At 45.8% G+C, this 22012-nt stretch overlaps 1 protein-coding gene and 1 long non-coding RNA gene across 3 annotated transcripts; both read right to left on the minus strand.

Moving 5' to 3' along the window:
• Nucleotides 1-10628: 10628 nt before the first annotated feature.
• On the minus strand, nt 10629-12663 carry LOC123442214. 2 transcript variants are annotated; one of them, XR_006630458.1, is made up of 4 exons: nt 12274-12663; nt 12062-12163; nt 11347-11641; nt 10629-11188 (listed from the first exon to the last, which is right to left on the minus strand). It is a non-coding gene; the product is annotated as an uncharacterized LOC123442214 (long non-coding RNA). The 2 variants fall into 2 exon arrangements; XR_006630457.1 differs by having other exon boundaries at nt 12062-12166; nt 12274-12661.
• A 3968-nt stretch (nt 12664-16631) lies between these two features.
• On the minus strand, nt 16632-21778 carry LOC123442225 (uncharacterized protein At5g19025). The gene is made up of 2 exons (XM_045118278.1): nt 20722-21778; nt 16632-16886 (listed from the first exon to the last, which is right to left on the minus strand). Exons 1-2 carry the CDS (start codon nt 21456-21458, stop codon nt 16847-16849), a joined length of 777 nt encoding a protein of 258 aa, XP_044974213.1. The 5' UTR covers nt 21459-21778; the 3' UTR covers nt 16632-16846.
• Nucleotides 21779-22012: the final 234 nt, after the last annotated feature.

Raw genomic sequence — 22012 nt, forward strand, 5'->3', positions numbered from 1 at the left:
AAACATGTCATGTGAAGCCTAAACATGACATGTGAAGCCTAAATAAATGACACACTATATGTCTATACTATATACTATCTATTGTGTAATGTAAAATCAAAAGTGTCATTTAACTGACACACTATATGTCTATACTATATACTATCTACTAGTTTAAAAGAAAAAACAGGAAATAAAGAAAAAAAGAAAAAAAAACTTACCTGCAGTGGGAGGCGGGCAGTGGGAGGAGGGGAGGGCGAGCTCCGGCCCTGGGCGGCGGGGAGGAGGGGCGTGGGGAGGACGTGCGCGGGGAGGAGGGGCAGGCGAGCTCCGGCCGTGGGGTGGTGCCCCTCTGCGGGGAGGAGGGGAGAGGGGAGAGCCGGTCGTGGGCGGCGGGGAGGAGGGCCGCGGAGAGGAGGGCCGCAGGGAGGAGGGACGCAGGGAGGAGGGGAGCGGGGAGCTCCGGTCGTGGGCGGCGGCGGTGGGCCGGAGCAGTGAAGGGGGTGGTGGCGGCGGCGCTGTAGTGGGCAGGGGCGCGAGCGAGAGAAGGCAGGAGATCGAGGGGAGCGGGGGTGGAGCGTGCCGTTAGGGGAGCGGGGGTGGGGGCTGGGTGCCGTTAGGGGGAGCCCCCATTTGCCATCTGCAGAAGCTGGGAGGCGGACGGCAAAGGGGTGGGTGGGGTGGGGCGGGCTTCGAACGTTAGGGTGGCGCCCCTTTGCCGTCCGGGTTCTCTTTGCCGTCCGCCTCTGGGGCCTTTTCCATGCGTCAGCAGACGGCAAAGAGGTGGCCGACGGCAAATAAAACCTTTGCCATCAGCAACCTCTTTGCCGTCTGCTTTGTGCCAGCTGACGGCAAAGAGGATCTTTGACATGCGTCAGCACACGGCAAAGGCATGGCAGATGGCAAATTTCTCAATTCCAGTAGTGAAGCCCGATGGAAGCACACCTAACCCCCACATAGGAGTCTCACAAAGACCATGGGTTAGTACACAAACACGTAATGGACAATGCTTACCATACCATGGGATCACTTGATCCCTCTCGGTATATCTTATATGCTTTGTGTGTTGATCATCTTGATTTACTCTTTGTCTGAGATCTTGATCAACCTAGTGTCTCTATGACCATTCTTTGGATAATACCTTGAATAACATCTTGGTCATCATATAAACTCCTTGAACACAACAGATGGACTTCAAGAAGTGCCTATGGACAAATCCTATAAATATAACTTAAGGCAACCATTAGTCCATAGGTATTGTCATCAATTACCAAAACCACATATGGAGATATATGCTCTAACACTTTCTCTATGACTTCATGCAAGCCATTCGACCATACATGAGCATTGTATTTGGTGGAGGGTCGAAAGGGCTGGTAATTGGGTTGGGCAAGGTGGCAATCACTAATGACATGTCTATTGCAAATGTCATGCTTGTCCAATCTCTTCAATATCATTTACTTTTAGTTCGCCAATTGGCTTCCGTCGGTTATGACACATTATTTGGACTAACGGATGTGAAAGTCTTTAAGAGAGACACTCTCGAAGTGGCCTTTGTTGGAGAGTTGGATGGCAACCTTTACACGGTTGATTTCTCGAAAGAGAGCACCTTCCATACAACTTGTCTAATGGCCAAGGCCGACATGGGATGGCTGTGGCATCGCCGGCTCGCCCATGTTGGCATGAAAAATCTTCAAAATCTCTTAAACGGCAATCACATCCTTGGACTAACAAATGTATCTTTTAAGAAAGATCGTGTGTGTAGTGCATGCATAGCTGGGAAACAACATCAATCAAAACATCCACCCAAGAACATTGTATCCACTTCGAGGCCGTTAGAGCTCCTTCATGTGGATCTGTTTGGGCCTCCTTCATGGGCAAGTCTTGGAGGGAAAAGTATGGCCTAGTCATTGTTGATGATTACTCAAGATATACATGGGTGTTCTTTCTCAAGTCCAAGGACGAGACGAAGATCACCTTCATTGATTTTGCCAAACAAGCCCAGCGGAAGTTTGACAAGGACATCAAGGCAGTAAGAAGTGATAATGGTTCTGAGTTCAAGAACTACACCCTAGAAGAATTTCTTAGTGATGAGGGAATTGAACATCAGTACTCCGCACCTTACACCCCTCAACAAAATGGTGTGGCAGAGAGGAAGAACCGGACACTTGTGGAAATGGCAAGGTCCATGTTAGACGAATACAAGTCACCACATAGTTTTTGGGCTGAGGCCGTCAACACAGCATGTCATGCATCAAACCGGCTCTTCCTTCGATCAATATTGGAGAAGACTCCATATGAGCTCCTAACTGGGAACAAGCCCAATGTTAAGTACTTTCGTGTGTTTGGATGCAAGTGTTTCATCCTCAACAAACGGGAACGGTTAGTAAAATTTCAATCCAAAACAACTGAAGGGATTTCTGCTGGCTATGGGTCAAACTCTCACGCCTACAGAGTCTACAACAAATCCACTCGATGTGTTATAGAAACCTGTGACGTGACGTTTGATGAATTTAACCGCTCCCATGGGGAGCAAGTTGATCTAAATGATGCAGGTGAAGAAGACTCCCCACAAGATATCTTAAACATGGGTGTAGGTGCACTTCTTCCCATGGAACAAAGACCCCATGATGATGATGAAGATGATGAGAGTATTTCTCATCCTCAAGACAGTTCACTGCCCGTACCTCCACAAGATACTAGCACACACATCATGCCAATTGTTGAGGATCAAGTGGGAGAACATGTCTCTCACCCTGATCACACTCAAGAACAAGTTGATCTTCAAGAGGTAGACCAAAGTATGGGTATGTTTGATGATGAACCTCAACAGGTGCAACGTGAAGAGGAATATCTTCCTCCGCACATAAATGATCCATATGTTGAGGACGTTGATGATGGAAACGAAGTCGAACCTCGTGAAACCTTGACCTCCATCATGCCACGTGTGGCCGGTCGTGTTGATATTGATCAAATCCTCACTGGCGTGTCGGAAGGTAGAGTGACTCGTAAAAAATTAACAAACTTTTGTGCTCACTTTTCGTTTGTCTCTAGTACCGTGCCACACAGGGTTCAGGATGCATTGTGTGACAATGACTGGCTCCTTTCTATGCAAGAGGAGCTAAACAGTTTTACATGCAATGAAGTGTGGTCATTGGTAGAACGACCAACTGAGGAACATAATGTCATTGGAACTAAATGGATTTTCAAGAACAAGGAAGATGAGAACGGGACTTTCCTACGCAACAAGGCAAGGTTAGTAGCACAGGGGTACTCCCAAGTTGAAGGTTTGGACTTTGGTGAAACTTTCGCCCCTGTTGCTCGTCTTGAGTCCATTCACATTTTATTGGCCTATGCTACTTTCAATGGTTTTACTTTGCATCAAATGGATGTGAAAAGTGTTTTTCTTAATAGTCCTCTACAAGAAGAGGTATATGTATCACAACCACCTGGGTTTGTTGACCCTCACCACAAAGACCATGTATATAAACTTCACAAGGCTTTGTATGGCCTCAAACAAGCACCCCGTGCTTGGTACGATCATCTTAAGAAGTTCCTACTCGATGATGGCTTTGTGGTGGGGGTGATCGATCCCACTCTTTTTACTAAGAGGGAAAATGGTGATTTGATCTTATGCAAAATCTATGTAGATGACATCATTTTTGGTTCCCCTAACATACATTTATGCAAGAAGTTTGCGGCTTCCATGACCAAGACCTTTGAGATGTCACTCAACACGGACTTGAAGTTCTTTCTTGGTTTTCAAATACAACAATTTCAAGAAGGGATTTTCTTGTCTCAAACTAAGTACCTCAAGGACATTCTTGAAAAATTTGATATGACAAATGCTAAACCAATGAAGACACCCATGGCCACCGATGTAGTTCTAAATGAAGACACAAACGGTATTCCTTTTGACCCATCTACTTACCGCTCCATGATTGGTTCGCTACTTTATCTTTGCGCATCTAGACCGGACATCATGTTAAGTGTACGCATATGTGCTAGATTTCAAGCTTCCCCTAGGGAAAGCCATCACACGGCGGTTAAGCACATTCTTAGATACCTTGTTCACACCCCAAAGTTAGGCTTATGGTATCCTAAGGATGCAAAGTTTGATCTTATTGGGTATTCCGATGCGGATTGGGCCGGTGACAAAGTGGGACGGAAATCCACTTCCGGTGCATGTCAGTTTCTTGGACGCTCCTTGGTAAGTTGGTCCTCGAAAAAGCAGAACTGTGTTTCTCTCTCCATGACCGAGGCCGAATATATTGCAACCGCAAGCTGTGCAACCCAACTGCTATGGATGAGGCAAACACTAAAGGATTATGGTATCACGTATCGACACGTTCCTCTTCTCTGTGATAATGAAAGTGCCATAAAGATCTCCGAGAACCCCATTGACCACCCTCGCACAAAACATATTGATATTAGGTATCATTTCTTGAGAGACCATGTGCAAAAGGGTGACATTGATATTTCCCATGTGGGTACCGACATGCAATTAGCCGACATTTTCACCAAGCCACTTAGCGTAGCTAGGTTTTGTCAACTTAGGCGTGAACTTGGTATCTTGGAGCTTGACAACATATCTTGAAACCTTGCACACATACACACACTCACATTATGTTTGTGTCTTGATGTGAGCATGCATTTAGGGGGAGTGAGTCTTAATTTTCTGTTTTTAAGCTTACAAAGTACGCATAAATCAATTTCTGTCTCCAAGTAGTACATGTAATGCTTGTAGGCAACTATATTCGTACTTTTTGTGAGAAACCATGCAAGTCATCATCTCATCATCAAAAAAATCCAGAATCAGCCTCTGCCTCCTCCTCCTTCTCGGACGTCCGACATGTCTCGGACGTCAGGCGGCAAATCCCCTTCCGGTCGTCCGACCAATGTCGGTCGTCTGACGCCACAATCCCCTCCGAACGTCCGACGACTGTCGGACGTCCGACGCATCGGGCCTATAAATAGCTGGGCGCGGGGCTGGGCTTTGCCCTAGCCCTCACGCGCCCCTTTTCTCCCCTACAGCTGCCGCCGCCACCTCTAGGAGCTCCCGCCAGCGCCGCCAGACTCGAGATCGGGCCGATCTCCTCCGCGGATCCTCCTATTCTTCCTCCTCTTCCTTCGCGGGATCCGTCTACAGGTTGCTCCTCCGTTCCCTTCGCGTTTGTTTTGGTTCCCTCTCTCTCCCAAGTTTCCATGTTCGTTCCTTATTTGGGATTTTTTCATCCGCGTAGGATATTGTGCACCATGCCGAAGACCAAGCACGCCGCTCGGAAGAACGTGGCTGGCTCATCATCTCGCGCCCCTCCTAGCACGGGGTCGGACTCGGATGGGCCACGCCGTCCCTTCAAACGGACTGCCCGGCGTTCTCCGGCCCGGCGTTCTCCGTCTCCACAACTCCCCTCGTCGTCTGATGGTGATGACCCCGACTTCGAGGAGGAGCTTGCCGCCGAGGACTTTGCTGACCAGCACGCCGATCGGAGGTCCAAGCCAAAGCCCGGGACTCGTAGGGCGTCCTACATGCCACCACCTCCTCCTGCCCAGCCCGCAGGTGAAGCTCGTCACATCTCACTAGAACCCCCTGCTACCTTAGGTCGTGCAATCACGAACTTCACCACACTTGCCAAGTCGTCATACCTCACTTTCCGCCGCGACATTGATCAATACGCTGTCGTACGTGACTCTACGGACTCACGTTTCCGCACACACGTCCAGGCGGACATTTTTACTACAGTCATAGTTCCTAAGGGTCTGTCTGTTCATCTCTACATAGATCTTGAGCATATTCGCATGCACCCGGCGAAATACCCGGGTGCCATTGAGCTTATTGAGGCATCGGGGCTTGCCGCCCCGTTTGCTTTTCATCGCGATTTTAATGTTGCTGCCATTCACCAGTTCTATGCCACATGCTACTTTGCTCCAAACCACACTGTCAGCTGGATCACCTCTGACGTTCGCTTCATAGCTACTTATGATACATTTGTTGCCGCACTTGGTTTCCCCAACTCCGGCTTCAAAATACATAGGGATGATCCTAACCATGCGCCTAAGTCCATTGAGGCGTGTGGGTATCTTCTCAAACCACTAAGTGAGCTTGATGCGGATGAACGCATGAAGTACCTTAACCAGGTATCCATCTGGCGCTCACCTTACTTCATCATTTTTCAGTGTCTCATCCGCACCATCTATCCCAAGATGGGTGATAAGGGTTCTTGCAGTGGCTATTGTATTGACATCATGTCTCACTTGTACGAGCACCCCAAGAGCAAAATTAATGTGCCCCATTTTCTCTGGCATGAGATTCGGCTTGCTAGCTTTCAGTACAAGCGAGCCTTTCCTCATGCCCCCTACATCCAGGCTCTTATTAACCATGTTGTTGATTTCTCTGTGGCTGTCACTCACACACATCGCAAGTGAGTCATTCCCGCTCACATGGCGGATAACTATGCTCCCAAGAAAACCCCCTCATCCTCCACATCCACTCGCCGCACTGCTGCCCGGTCAGCCACCCCCTCATCTAGCTCCGCTCCTCTCGGTCGCATTGCCAAATTCCTTGGCAACGCACATTCTGCTATGATGAAGGCCGTCTCTTTCCAGTGTGGTCAAACCCATGATGTGGTTTCTCGCTTAGTCTCCTCCAAGAATGCCCTCAAGGCTCGTCTGAGAGCCTCGGGCGCTCTTGATGTGAGTGATGATGAGGCCCCTCCTGCTGCTCCTCCTACTGACTTTGGCTTCCCATCTGGTCCTGAGTGGGCTGATTTCCTTGACGAGGCTGGTGGCAGTGGCTTGCGTGATGATGCTGATGAGCTCTGAGCGTGGTTGGTGCTGTTGGTGCCTCCCATTTTGGTACTTGGTGCCGAAGGGGGAGTAATGTATCGTAGTTTTTAGTCTTTGGAGATTTAATGTAATGGATAAACTCATGTATGGCTACTTATGAATGATTGTGATTGCTATGGATTGCTATGATATCATCATAGACTATTATGTTTTGCTCCACTACTTCTATCATGATCTATTTTCTTTCTATGATGATCTATTATCTTTACATGTTGATCCATTATATGTTCGATAAACACATTAAAGGGGAGCTTCGATATTTTATCATGCATATACTAAGGGGGAGCTCCGTACCAAATATCTCCTAGACTATAATGTATGTTAAATCTTTTTGAGACCTATGTATATGTTGTCATCAACTACCAAAAAGGGGGAGATTGAAAGTGCATGCTATGCCCCTAATCGACTTTTGGTGTTAATGACAACACACACATAGGAAACTAATCCTATTTGTTGAGTGTATCTCAGGATGGCAAGTACTTTAGTAGATTGAGAATTATGTGCCAAAGGTGGTCTGAGAAGATCGGGATTTATATTTCGGGAAGGCTCGGGATTAAGAAAAGATGATGTAGACTATTCTTTTGAGTTTACTGATATTGAGTATAGGGATCCCGCACTATTAAGAGGGGATCACAGGTTTTGCGATGAACTTGCTCGTACCACATCTTCATTGTCATACCCAATACCACATATTCTCCACTCTGTTCTTATCTCAAAACAGGTCTATTTCCTCGGACGTCCGGCTCCCTCCGGACGTCCGAGGGCCGAACGACCGGCAGGCTTCGAAAATTCGGAGCCCTCCACCAGAAGTTTGTGAGTCATATAACTTGGATTTCCGGCTCCCTCCGGACATCCGAGGGCCGGACGTCCGACCAGCCTCGGAAACCCGGAGCCCTGCACCAGAAGAACATGAGCTCTCTAACTCGGATTTCCGGCTCTCTCCGGACGTCCGAGGGCCGGATGTTCGTTCCCCTTCGGAAATACAGAACCTCCCACCAGAAGAAGTTGAGTCGAATAACTCGGATTTCCGGTCTTCTCCAGACGTCCGGTCGCTGTTGAATTCACAATATTTTCAGTCATATCTACAGGCCTCGGACGACCGACCCCTGTCGGACGTCCGACCCCTCGCGGACGCCCGGACTTCCGGCAACTGTCGGACGTCCGGACCCTGTGTAACTTAAAGTGTCCCCAACGGTTGTTTCTCACTCCCCACTATATATACTCTTCTCCCACCTCGTGAAAGGGTGTTCAACACAGCTAGAATACATCCAAGAACACCTTTCTTCTCACTCACTCTTGTCTACACCAAATCCTAGATCCCAAGAGCATTTGTGAGTCCCTTTGAGTGTTGTTCCAATCAAAAGATAGATCGTCTCCCTCTCCTCCTTCCCACCAAAGTGATTTGTGATTTGAGCAATCCCCGTGATCTTGTTACTCTTGGAGGTTGGAGACTCCTAGGCGGTAGGAGTCTTCGGAGAGGAATCAAACCATTGTGATTTCCCCCGAAAAGTTTGTGAAGGTTTGGAAGCCACCTCAAGGCTTACAACTAGTGGTTGAGAAACGCCTTCGTGGAGTTATCTCAAAGGGAGAATAGGGTGAGCCTTCGTGGCGTAGGTGTGCCTTCGTGGTAACATCCGCCCCTCTAACGGTGACGTAGCTTCCCTCCAAGGAAGTGAACATCGGGATACATCCTTTTCTCTCTTGGAGTTTCGGTTATTCCTAACCCGAACTCTCTACTTGTGTTAATCCTTATTACGTACTTGTATTTGATTATTGTTTACCGCTTGTCTTACTTCACTCTAAATAGCTTACTCCTTGTCGTAGCAATTATTAGGCCTACACTCGTATTCCGCACTTTTGCCTAAAATTGCTAAGTAATTATTAAAATTTGGATTTGTACCTATTCACCCCCCCCCCTATAGGTCCATCTCGATCCTTTTCACCCGCCCCGAGCCCACCTCGCCCCGTGCCTTGTCGCGCCGCCGGCAAGCCTTGCCCCGCGCCCGCCTCTCCCAGCGTTGTCGCCTCGCGCTTGCCTCGTCATCAAGCTGGCTCTTGTAGCGTCGCCTCCCCGCGGCCACCAGCAAGCCAGTGGTTGTTGCGCCACCGTCCCCCGCCCGCACTTGCGGCGTTGCCGTCCGATGCATGGGCCTGCATCACCGCCGCCCCGCCACCGTCCCCGTCCGCGCTTGCGGCGTCGTCGTCCGATGCCCGCGCCTACATCGCCGCCGCCCCGCCCCCGCCCCGGAGCATCACCGTCTTGCATCCCGCGCCCGTCAACAAGCCAGTGCTCACCGCGCTGTCATCCCGTGTCCACGCATGCAGCGCCCGTCGCCTCGCCCATCGCACGCTCTCTTTGCAGCGCGGCTGCCCCGCGCCATCACCGTCGTCTGCTGCCTCCCCTTCCCCGAGGCACGCCACTGCCCTGCGCCATCACTGCCGCCTCCCTTCCCTTGAGGCACGCTGCTACCCATCGTCGCCGTGGAGCTCGGGCTCGCAGCCCACCGCAGACCCACGCCGCCGCTGCCTCCAGTCGCCATTGACTGTTAAGGAAAAGAAAAAAAATGAAAATAGATGATAGGTTGGCTGGTGGGGCCATATTCCACCTCAACATATTGTCTATGGAGGCATGCTAAATCAGCCTGACAAGTGGGTCCCACACGTCAGTTTCACCGTTAGACGCGGCTCAATTCCGGATTAGTGTTTTTTGTTACTAACTTGCCACGAAAATGGTGGTTATTCGTGATTTTCGACAAAAATGGTGGTTTTGAAGTACCCTTGCCACATTTGTGGTGTTTTTAGCAATTTACTCTCTCAAAAGCAGTGGCAAAGACTCCTTCGTGCTAAACTGGAGCATGTCCGTATTAGAATTTGAGGATGCCAAGTGATTTACTACTATCTAGTCCTTTAATCTAGCTTCATTCAACCTCATCTTCATTTTTGTTGTACACACCTTGAGATTCGAGTTGTACATGTTGTAGTTGACGAGATCAACGAATGAAAACCATAGTGGCAGAACTATATGCAATGCAGCATAGGCAGTGAGAGTAATCTCCAATCATAGGCAACAAACTCTCGAGGGCTTTCATGTTGGTGCCATTATCCTATAACTTGGTGGAACTAAACTTCCGGTTATTGTTGGGTTCCTAACGCATCCAAATCCTAAGAACATGTCTTCTTTTACAGGAAACTAGTACACATGCACATGCAACACACGTCTCGACTGAAAGCATAATATCACCATTGTTTTCGCTCTGGATAAAAATAAAGGTCTCCACTAAAACTAAATTTACCAACTTCTTGTAGTTATCATCGAGTTATCTAGGAACAACCATATTGAAAAGCTTCACCATATGTACAATGCCACGACAAATATATGCTTGCCTAAACCGCAATTCATGTTGTTGTCTAAAATTCTGCAATGCATACTTCTATGTTTCGTATTATGTAGACTGGAACTTACCGGTGACCATTAAGGGCAACCAAAAAAGAAAAAGATAAAAAATCAAAGTATGCATTGAAAATATAAGGAAGCGAGCCCTTGGTCTACAACCAGGGGGTTACTCAAAGCATTAGCAATAGTTTCTTTACAGGATTAAGAAAACATCAAGATATGAAATCAACATCAATTCTGCCCTCATCTGTAAAGCATTCGACATCAGCCTACTTGGTCATACCATTCATTATTCAACTATAAATAAGCACAACTGCAGAAATTACATAAGAAATAAGGCTACAAAAGTAAAAACATTTTCCCATCAAGCAATCCTTTCAAGGGAATAGGAGAAGCAAAACAACTGATGTAGTCGGTTCATATGTAGATTTTTTGAATTAATGTGAACACACAACTGAGCCTTAATGTGTTACCGCCATACGATGCAAAAAAAATTGTAGCTACATCCAAAAACCACATGCAAGATTCAGGTTACAAACAAATATAAATTTTGATGCATTTAAAAAACCTTAGACCAAAGCCAGCCCACTCACAACTTTGGCCTTATGCCTGTGGATCGTGCAGGCTACCGAGCACTACAACACGTCCTAGCATCGCCACATGCCTTATCAAACTTTGGTCTGAAGTGAATTTGCTTGCTGTTGCAATTGTTTGCTATAATATTCTTTGCCTTTGGTTGACCAAACACCACCTCAAATTGTGATTTGAGAAGCGGTAATTTAACACCACAATATCCCAAAGTAGCATGCATATTCATAAGCTTCTATACACGCTTTGGTAATAATTTTTATAACCCATCTAGAGTTGTCTGAGAAGAAGTACTGATTTCAGATTGCAGCAGAAACATCAGCATATCGTCCATTGTTTGCATAATGCACCCGTATGTCATATGTTCTCTCTATCAAGCACCTGAAACATTGGAAGCTTGGTCAAATCACTTCTCAACATCTTGAAGATACATTGGGAGCTTGGTCATCCAATCAGGAAACATATTAAGCTAACAATTGATTGAAGATGCGAAATAATTGAATTGAATTGAAGAGAAAAGACAGAGCAAGGTGGCTCACGGGAGGATTCAGTATAGTATGTAGTATGCAGCAACAGTAACCCCAACCACAGGGCAGCCAGCAACCTCAGCGACGCCGGTGTCCGCGACGGGTGTCAACCCAAGGTAGGCAGCAACCCAACCCCAGCACCGGAGGCCCCCCGTTGGCAGTCCTAGGTTGAGGCGTCTTGAAAGGACCTGAGTTTCTAACATAGATTACAATGGAATGTCCAAAGCATTCTCCAACTTCTTGAAACGATGCTTGTCCTCGCAACCTCTTTCAGTGGCAGCATTGAGATTATAAGAGTCTGAATCTCCTGCGACAAGAAAGGACTTGAGTTTCTAACTGGTAGACACAATGAGCTGAATGTGCAGGTATTTGAAAGAGAAATCTTGAGATGGAAGCTGTAGTTTCTTTTTCAGTGGCTTCACTGCATGCTTCGTGATGTTTTTAAGCAAGATAACATTCCAATTCATACAGAAACCAAGTTAAGCAAGGAATCTAAAATGTCGAGCCCCACTTAGGAACAAGATGATATTTTTATGCACAAAATAATTTAAGCGAGACCTAAACATTGAGCCTCACATTTTGCCATAGGGTTCCACATCCATGGTTCGTGGAGACACACGTGCATCACATCAAGCAACGATTTAATTTCCCTTGTTGTAATGTAAGGAAGATTAGGAGAGAGAGAGAGAGAGAGGAAAAAAGGAGGAACCAACAGAAGGTGAGTTACCGCAGGCAGGTCCAACTTCCGGAAGGACGACGTGTCACCGGTGGCTACACCGTGGAGGTGCTCAGTTCTGCCCAGCTTGCCCGTCGCCGCATCTTCCATAGACTGCTGCAGTGAGGGAGGTTCCACAGGTTAGTTAATGGCGAAAGGAACTCTGCGCCCGCAAATTTGTCAGAAACACGTACGGGAGAGGAGAGGATGCTAGCGCAACTTACTTTCTAATATAATAGAGGAGGAGGTGCAGGTGCAGGAGGGGGATCTGCTTCGTCCTCCTTGGCTCAGGCCATCCACAAATCCATCTACTCCGACAGATGATGCTCCTGGTCGGCCGGCGTCGGGGCTGCTCACCGCGGCATCGCGGCCGGTGTCCTGCGCCTCGCCCATGTCCTTTTCCGAGCGGGCGGCAACCGGTGAGGGTGGGGCGAGCGAGCGGCGGCGTGGAGGGGAGGCGGCGCCCGCGACGAGCAGGTGAAGGCGGGGCGGGCGGGGCGGAGCGGTTGGCGAAAAGGACGTGCGAGGATTAGCGTTAGCGTTAACGAAGACTTCGTTATTTCGTTAACAAAAGTTTTAGTCCATTGATTACGTGATTGGATGGTTGAGATTGTAAGTTGAATCTGCCCTCTCGTGCTTTTTATAGTGTAGATGATATCTAGTAACAAACAAAGACAACAATCTCTTGCCAACACAAACACAAGACACGTCCATGTCGTCCTCCCCACCGACGGATCTACTTAATCTATGGGGCCCTCAACTCTCCAACAAGACCGGCTCCACATTCATCATTGATGTCCTATGGAACATCTGGAAGAGAAGAAATGCCAAAGTCTTCCGATGGGACCTACAGCCCATTCACCTTATCGCTCGCTTTGCGGCGGATGACGTTATGCTCTGGTCAAATAGGTGTTCGCATGAGCAACCCATGCTCACTTTGCGCGACTGGTGTACCATGTTGTTTCACTTGTCTGAGAGATTGTAACTCTTTATAACCCTCTCTCTCGAACTCTCAACCCTCCCCCCCCCCCCCCTTGTGTACATGTAGTTTTCCTCTTATTAATGAAAAGGTTCAGGCCGGCGTAAGCCCGCCGTAGCACCGTTAAAAAAAAGACACGTACATAGAGGAAGGATACGTGTGGTTATGGTGGTTCTGGATGGGTCTTAAGGCCGAAAAAAGGGAAGCTACAGAGAATACTTTACAATGCAAGCGTATATCTGCTTTTATATACCAAGACTGCAAGCTAATGTACAATGACTTCTACTTTTAAACTCTGATTCTCATGAACTTTAGAGTTCACTACAAATATATAAATATATAATAATGCTTCTTAGGCCCTGTTTGGAACCACCCAGATTATATAATCCAGTTTTTATAATCTATTATGTCTCCAAACAGGACAGCTTATGGTGTAGATTATAAAAACTAGATGGCTAGATTATTAAAAACTCATAATCTACTCTATACCAGCTAAAATCAGATTATGAATTGCTAATGACCCATTACCCTTATAAAGTTGGAGATAATTACATTCCTACCACCGCCACCCTTCTCTTTTTTCAAAAAAACAAACAAGGGGCAGACAGGTCATTATGCAATGTAAAACCTGGATTACAGTTTATATAATCTGGCCTCCAAACATGTCCACCTAGATTATTTTTATAAACCAGATTATATAATCTATCTTCATAATTCAGATTATCATAATCTATTATGGTTTCAAACAGGGCCTTAATAGCTGTGGGGTATTGTGGGTAAATTGACCCCACAAATACTGAAGCTTGGCGAACCTGGACTGTGCTCCAAAATGTACCCAGCATTACATACATATATGAGCAACACACTCCAGCGACTATGGTATATATTTTGGAACGAATGTACTATTAATTGCATATTTACAATGCATAAGTGTGACCGTGTGAGAAATAACATGGCGAGCGTCAACATATTGGCCATCGAACCACCGCCCCTTGTCGACCACACTAGAAACACGCCGCTTCCATAAATACCCACATGGCCACATAGGAAGGAAACAATATATTTAGGGAAAAGAGGCAAAAGGGCAACATTGAAAAATACTGGTACATCTCCAAGGTTTTATTTATTTCTTTGACAGTCTATTATTATTGCAGCGTTTATCAATATTTTTGTTGAGATTCAGAGGGTGATTGGATTCAAAAGACTAAAACTAGTCTGACTAAAACTAGTCTCTTTAAGAGGCTAAAGTTCCAAGCACCCCTGACTAAAGAGAGGCTAAAACTAGTCTTGAGGCTAAAATCTTTTAATCAGGGGTATCCTTAGAGGGTGCTTGGATACGTTTTAGTCCCATGACTAAAAGTAATGAGACTAAAACTTGCTAGCCTCATCCATGCTTGGATCCAAGTACTAAAGAGACTAAAATCAAGTTAATGAGCATTTATTATCCTCCAAACCCTCCAATCCAGAACTTGCATGAGAAGTTAAATGAGGAGAGAGAGGACTAATGCACATTTTAGTAGGGGTACCCTGACTAAAAGATTTTAGCCTCAAGACTAGTTTTAGCCTCTCTTTAGTCAAGGGTGCTTGGAACTTTAGCCTCTTAAAGAGACTAGTTTTAGTCAGACTAGTTTTAGTCTCTTGGATCCAAGCACCCTCTTACTAGAATGTGCATTAGTCCTCTCTCTCTTCATTTAACTCCTCAAGCAAGTTCTGGATTGGAGGGTTTGGAGGATAATAAATGATCATTAACTTGATTTTAGTCTCTTTAATATTTGGATCCAAGCATGGATGAGGCTAGCAAGTTTTAGTCTCATTACTTTTAGTCATGAGACTAAAACGTATCCAAGCACCCTCTCAGAGAAACCCGTCTAACAATACAATTATGGTGCAACCACTTGTGATTGATGCATCTTTCATTGGAAGTATTATTCAACAAATACTCCATAGCAGCCTAAGCAGCATTTGTTTAACGGACTTCTGTTCATCGCACACCTCCTTCCAGGGAAGAACCTTGCGTGCCCCTGAAACCATCAAAGATCAAAAGTGAAACGGGAAGTGGTTAGTCTCATGGGAATGTAAAACTGAAGTACATGCGTACTTAGGTCCTGTTATAAGTATTCTAAACAAAGCCGTTAAACTCGATGCATGCCAAAATTCTTACGGCGAAGAGTCCATCGAGCAAATGCCGAACCTTCCGATGAAAGGGTACATCTCCCTTTATATAGCAAGGATAGATGCAAGGTAATGAACGGTCGTGTTCTACTTTAATATTGATTCTTCACAAATTTAAGTGTTCTCTACAAGCATCTAAATATATAATGGTCTTCTACTCTGCTTAAAAGATGTGGGGTCATTGTGGGTGTCAGTGTGTGTTGGAGCCTGATAAATAGTGTTTACCTCGTGTTAATTTAATCTCAGATAGTGTTTAACTCATGCTACAAAGCACAGTTCTAGCAATTGATCGATGTGTTATACTTGCACTGAGAAGGCTAGGTGCGTAGGTGCAGCAATGGAGTACCACTTGTTCTAACCGGGACATTTGACTCATCGATGCCAAAATTACCACGAGAAGCAGTCATTCGTGCTAAACAGGAGTATGTCCTTTATCTCGAATTTTCGATCGTATTTGAGGATGGCAAGTGATATAATGTCCAGTCCTTTGATCTAGCATCATTCAATTTCATCTTCATTTTGATTGTCAACTAAACTTTGAGATATGAGTTGTACAAGCTTTAGTTGACGAGACCAAGAAAAGAGAACCAGAGTGATGAAACTACTTGCAATGCAGCAAGGGCCACCGGAGCGATCTCCAATCGTAGACAAGAGCTACTCTACAGGCATCTCCAATCGTTATTGTTGGATTCCTGAAGTGAGGAATCTCCTATCGTTATTGTTGGATTCCTGACGCATCCAAATCCTAAAAACGTATCGAGTAACAACCAGACGAGAAACTCTTGCCAGCACAAACACAAGACACTCACCCTAACAACTTAATATGTTTCTGCATAGAGAAAGGATCCTTCTTGTTGTTCTTGATGGGTCTTAGGGCCGGAGAGATGGGAGCAGGAGACGAAGACAAGCTGGGGAGACTACTCTTTGTGTTCCTTGCCTACCTCTCGATGCAAGAGTATGTCTGCTTTCATATGCCAAGGCTGCAACAACGCACACCGACTTCTACTTGAAATTCTGATTCTTACAAATTTTAGAGTTCTCTACAGCTATCTAAATATATAATGGTGTTTCGTACTAGATGTGGGGTAGTTGTGGGTAAATTGACCCCACACATAGTGAAGCTGAGTGTGCTCTAAAATGTACCCAGTGTTGCAGAGATCAGCAAAAAATGCATGTACTACTCCAGTAATCAACTAAAGATGTGTGGCACATGGCAGCTAGACTCTGATCTATATTTTGGAAAGAAGGCACTATTCATTGCAAATTTGCAATACACAGGTACGAGAAAAAACATATCGAGCTGCCATGACCATGATGGCATCTTAACTTGTTCCTCTTTTTCAACATTGATGATATCACAGGCCCGCAAAACATCCACATGGCGGGGAACAAATTATTGAGGGAAGAGAGGCAAAAGTGCAACATGACAAATACTGGTACATCTCCAACGTTTTATTTTCTTTCTTTGACAGTCTATTATTATTGCAATGTTTGTCTCATATCGGTGTTTCTGTTGAGATTCAGCGAACCCCATCTAACAATACAATTATGGTGCAACCACTTGTAATTGATGTATCTTTCATTGGAAGTATTATTCAACAAATATTCCATGGCAGCCTAGGCAGCATTGTTTAACAGACTTCTGTTTATCGCACCCCTCCGTCCACTGAAGAACCTTGCGTTCCCCTGAAACCATCAAAGATCAAAAGCCAGCAGGAAACTAGTTAGTCTCGTGGAAAAGCAAAACTGAAATACATGTATACTTAGAACATGTTAAGGATTAAGCTAGCTTTTCAAAAAGACTTGTGCATATGTTGGATGTAGCCGCTATCTGAAAGTGTCTTCTTTGAAGTTGACCGCAAATTTAACTGAAATTGGTGAAAAGTCCTCAAACTAACTAGATAGATACCTAGCAAGCCGCCCTTAAATATTTTCAACCACAGGACAAGATTAACAGCACATTAACAGAAACACATAGCATTCGAGCCAAGAATGCACTCTCACAGGTCACAGCATTGCTGATTGCTAACAAGGAACATTAATTGGGAAACACTTAAAACAGACATTAATTGGGCAACCTATTCTGGCAAAGGGGATGGGTCAGTTCACAACATCTGAGTTACTAAATAATAATAATTTGCATAGAAAATTTCCATTAACAAAAGGTGTAGACCAAACATGAAGGTTCAACAAGCAAGAGCATGCAAAATAAGTACTCTTTTCAGAGAGAAAACCTAACTAACGGTTACCTCATAACATATTAGCATTTTTCTTGAACTCTTTTCAGAAGTTATGGTGTATATATCGCAATAAACACATCAATACACAAGTTCCAGTACTGCAGTGTACTCAGGTAAAGTCCAATTAAAACAAGTGAAGCAGGGGTTAGAAGACTTAACGTAACTGAACACTGGCAAATTTTTAACTGAACTAAAAGAAGTGTCTAGTTTAACAAGTCATGATGCAACATAGCCAAAAACATCCCTTGCATGGATGCAATAGCTGGGGCCACTATTAAGGATTTCCACATGCTACATATAAAAGCTGTATATCAACTAACTTCATCATACAGAAACTAATCGGTATACAAGGATAGTCAGTTCTATGAAAATAAATGTTACACTAGCTGTTGACAGTTAAATTAGTAAGTCACCGCGGTCCCCTCGGTGCAAACTGCAAACCATATGAATGCATATCCTAGTGACCACAATTTAAGGTTATTTGCAGGTTATTCTGGGGTCCAGTATCCACATCTACCATGTGTGTCTTTACAAACAGCTTTCTTTAGTACTATAAAAGGAGAGATTAGATGTGGTTTTATGCCTTAGAACTCCTTGATAGTTAGTTGCAACAGGATTAATGGGCTTGACTCGATTGAGGATAGATTTTATCTAGACCCTAAGCAATTGTGGGGATTTCATGGTAATTATGTCCCATGATTAAGAAAACAAGCATTTTGTATTACTTGCATGGCCAGCATCTTTTGTATTACTTGCATGGCCAGCATCATCTGCTCGTGATGAACGAAATTCTAGCACTTATGGTTTCCTCCGCAGTTCACTAAGAAATATGTTCCATAATTTATCTATTTTAGATTATTTTTTATGAGAAGTCCCTGCATGGAATTTGATTCTAACTGATTGTGTAGGCTGAAAGCTAGATGTGCTAAGGATTTAGTACATGAACACAACTTACACCCCCTTCAAGGAAATGAGAATAGTACAAGGCTCAGTAAGAACGTGGGGAATTGGAAGAGATAGCTTTTGAGTCCTCTGAGGTGATCATGGATTCCTTCAGCAATCAAATCTCCGACTAGACGAACCATGCTTAGAGCAAGTGTAAGAAAATGGTGAGGCACCTAAGTGTAAGAAAATGGTGAGGCACCAGAGGCAAGTGTAAGAAAATAGTGAGGCACCAGAGGCATAGCGATTGGTGACATTAGACCTCCTCGACCATTACTGGCAGTGGATAGAAGCAACAACTGGACTTAACAATCATGATTCATCGTGTCCGGCCCGGGTACCTTATGTAACATTTATGGTCCTCTTAACTTTAAGTATTGAACCGCATTGTGTGTGAAGTGGTTGTGCTAGTGTGGTCTATCATAATGCAGTAAGTAGTTGAACTATTATTTACTTCTTCCCACACTACTACTCATTTCTACATTGCTACTTCTCTCACGTCTGCAGTATTTCTGTTGCTTCCGTTGTGCGAACTCTCTTCTTGGTTGCCAGTTCATCGTATTGACTTCGTCAACTCATAATTTCGTGTAGATACATGTAGCAGATGGCAAGGAGTTCATTTGTTACATGTTGTATTGGATTTTTCTCCATGCATGTGCCGTCATGGTATCGGTGTTATTCAGACAACATAGCTATGATTACGCGGGCAGTGGGTTATGATCACAAACAGAGAAGTACTCTAGGTCCAGAAACCAAACTAATTGTAAATTAAACATGAACCACCTCAACCACAGTACAACATAGTGGCCCTGCCACACCATGTTAATCAAAAAGACAAATGCCAATGACAGATAACATCACCTCTCCTGGAGTCAAGACAGTAGCGCCTATACTTCCAATTGTCCCAATCATTATTAAAAAAACGGAGGCATTTTCACATTGATAAACTAAGATGAGCACCTACAGAATCATATGTCTCCCTACTTGTCATCCTAGAAACGTGTTTCCTGCCGAACATGTGATATGAGATTCTTTAGTTTTTTCTGTTTCAAATAAGGATGTGTGTTCAATGCGAGAAGTGAGGAGAAACTGTGTGGAAGTAAATGTGATAATTAAGGTTTGATTAGAAATAGTACGAACATGCTAAAAATATGTGTCACTACAAAATAGACAGTAAAGATCAACTGAGTAAACAAACTCAATTCATGCAACTGATAGAAACAAATAGGTGGTTGTTAGTAACGACATAGTTAAACCATGGATGGCACAAAATACTATCATGTCATGCGGTAGTGGAACCTTTTCAGCCTAGCAGAAACAATTGCCCCAATCCCAAGAGGCACTCCTAGATAGTGAATTATGTGAGTGACACCAAAACTATATCCTCTCAAACGTACTTCCTAATAACACAGATAACCTGGTTAGGTGACCAATTTCTTCTGACTGGCTTAGCAAGTCAAAAGCATAAAATCCTTAACTTGCTAGTCCCACAAGCTCCTAACCTGAGCTTAAGTTTATCTAGTTAGAAATAGGCTTAATCTTCTAAAATAATCCACCCCAGAAAAATAGAATCAGTGAACATTTAATCCCATATTTAACATTAGCCATAAACAAAAATGTAGCATAAATGTCACCAAAGGTCATCAATGTCAAAATTAATCTCATATGTAACATCTGCCGTGAGATGTCACCAAAGGACGTTGAATTTGATTAACAATCGATGCTTTCCTTCAACATTTGCATAACTTATCCAAATTTTCAAACACATTTGCAAAGAAGGGACAGGAAGTTTACAGTTGGAAAATATCTTTTTATGAGCAAAATGCATCTGCTCAAGCAACAAATAGAGAATAAAAGTGGTTATGAACATTTACATCCCCTTCAACTGAGAATGGTAGTTGAGTATTTAACTTGTGTCCCAGTGGCAGATGAACTACCACAAAGAGGACATAACATAATTCACTGGCTTCGGAGAAAAATGCTAACTAAATTAAAACTTCCAGCCAGCATACTTCCTAAATCATACTCCCTCCGTCCGGAATCACTTGTCACAGAAATGGATGTACCTAGACGCATTTTTAGTTCTTGATACATCCATTTCTGCGGCAAGTAACTCGGGACGAAGGGAGTATAAAACTAGATGATCATACACACAGAAACAACGTATAACTCCTGCCAAAGACACAGATCAGAGATTAATCATTTGTATTGACGATGTGGAACCTGTATATCTGCATCGCGCCCACAGAAATCGTGACACCCTTAGCAGTTTAGAGCATAGTAACTAAACTTATTTCATGAAGTTGCAAGGGAAGGGGAAATGGTGAATGAGGTCTCACTTCTTATTCCGCCTCTTGCTTTTGGGGGTGCCCCATCCCTCGAGCTTAGCCACCGGGCAGCCACAGCGGTTGCGGAAGAGCAGGACAGCGCGGCCGTTGGGCGGCGCCATCCGGCGCAGCTCTGCGCGAAGGCACTCGTAGTCCGGGTTGTTCCCGCTCTGGCCCCCTTTCCACGGCAAGGTCTCGATCTCGCGCCACATGGCGGCGTCGGCGCCGCCAACGGTGCTCCCCCCGCCAGCCCGCACGGCGTCCTCGCTCTGGAGCTGGACGTCGAACTCGAGCGCCTTCCGGAGGCCGCGGCAGCGCGGGTTGCGGCAGCGGCGGCGAGGGAGGCGGCGGCAGGAGAGGAAGGCGGCGGTGGCGAGCACCGCGGCGGCGGCGACGTAGGGGAGGCCGGCGGCGAGGTAGGGCAGGGCGGCGGCGGCGGAGGCGAGCGCGGCGGCGGCGGGCGGCGACGCGAGGAGCGGGGAGAGGGAGCGGGAGACGTGGGCGAGCGAGGAGGCGAGGAGGAAGGCGAGGGAGAAGAGCACGAGCAGGAGGATGAGGAGATCGAGCGTGGCGGAGGAGGGCGTGTGCCTGCAGGAGGAGGGCGAGAGGGAGAGGGAGACGTGGCCGGCCCCGCCGCCGGAGTGGGCGTGGGAGCGGGAGGAGGACGGCGCCATGGCCGCGGCCGCGGGGGCGGGGGGCGGGCTGGCGGCGGAGGGCGTGCGGTGGGGGCAGGGGAATGGCCGGAGCATGACGCGGCCGGCGGGGCTGGGGCTGGGGTGGGGAATTAATCTGCAGATTTGGGTGACTTGATTAGCCGGGATCCGATACTTTGCTTGCCTTGTTTACCTTCGGGTTGGGGTTTTGGCCTTTCTGCTCCCTCTTTCTTTTTCTAATACTAATACTCCTGATCGGGATTAGCTTCTTAAGTAGGGGTAGTATTATTTCTGGGATTAATTAGGGAGGGCTGGTACTGCCATTCGTAGGCAGATGAGGTGCGGTGGGTGGATCAGGATCGGTCAAGATCGATCGATCCAACCCCTGCCTGCCTGCCTGCCTGCCTGGCTGAGATTGTTGACCTCACAAAAACAGGCTCACTGGTTAGCAGCAACAATCCTTTGTGACAAATCCTGATTAGCAGAGGCCGGGAGCTGCAGAAGAGTGCATTGGAAAATAAGAAATGAAGGATGTGACTAGCCGGCGACACGGACATGAAACATGCCATCTTGTCCGAGTGCTCCGCGCACTAGCCCAAAATATCTGTGCTGTCAAGTGTCAAATCCTAGACCTTAATGGGGTGACTTTG

Source organism: Hordeum vulgare, chromosome 1H (genome assembly GCF_904849725.1).
Source record: "Hordeum vulgare subsp. vulgare chromosome 1H, MorexV3_pseudomolecules_assembly, whole genome shotgun sequence".
NCBI classification, from domain to species: Eukaryota; Viridiplantae; Streptophyta; class Magnoliopsida; order Poales; family Poaceae; genus Hordeum; species Hordeum vulgare.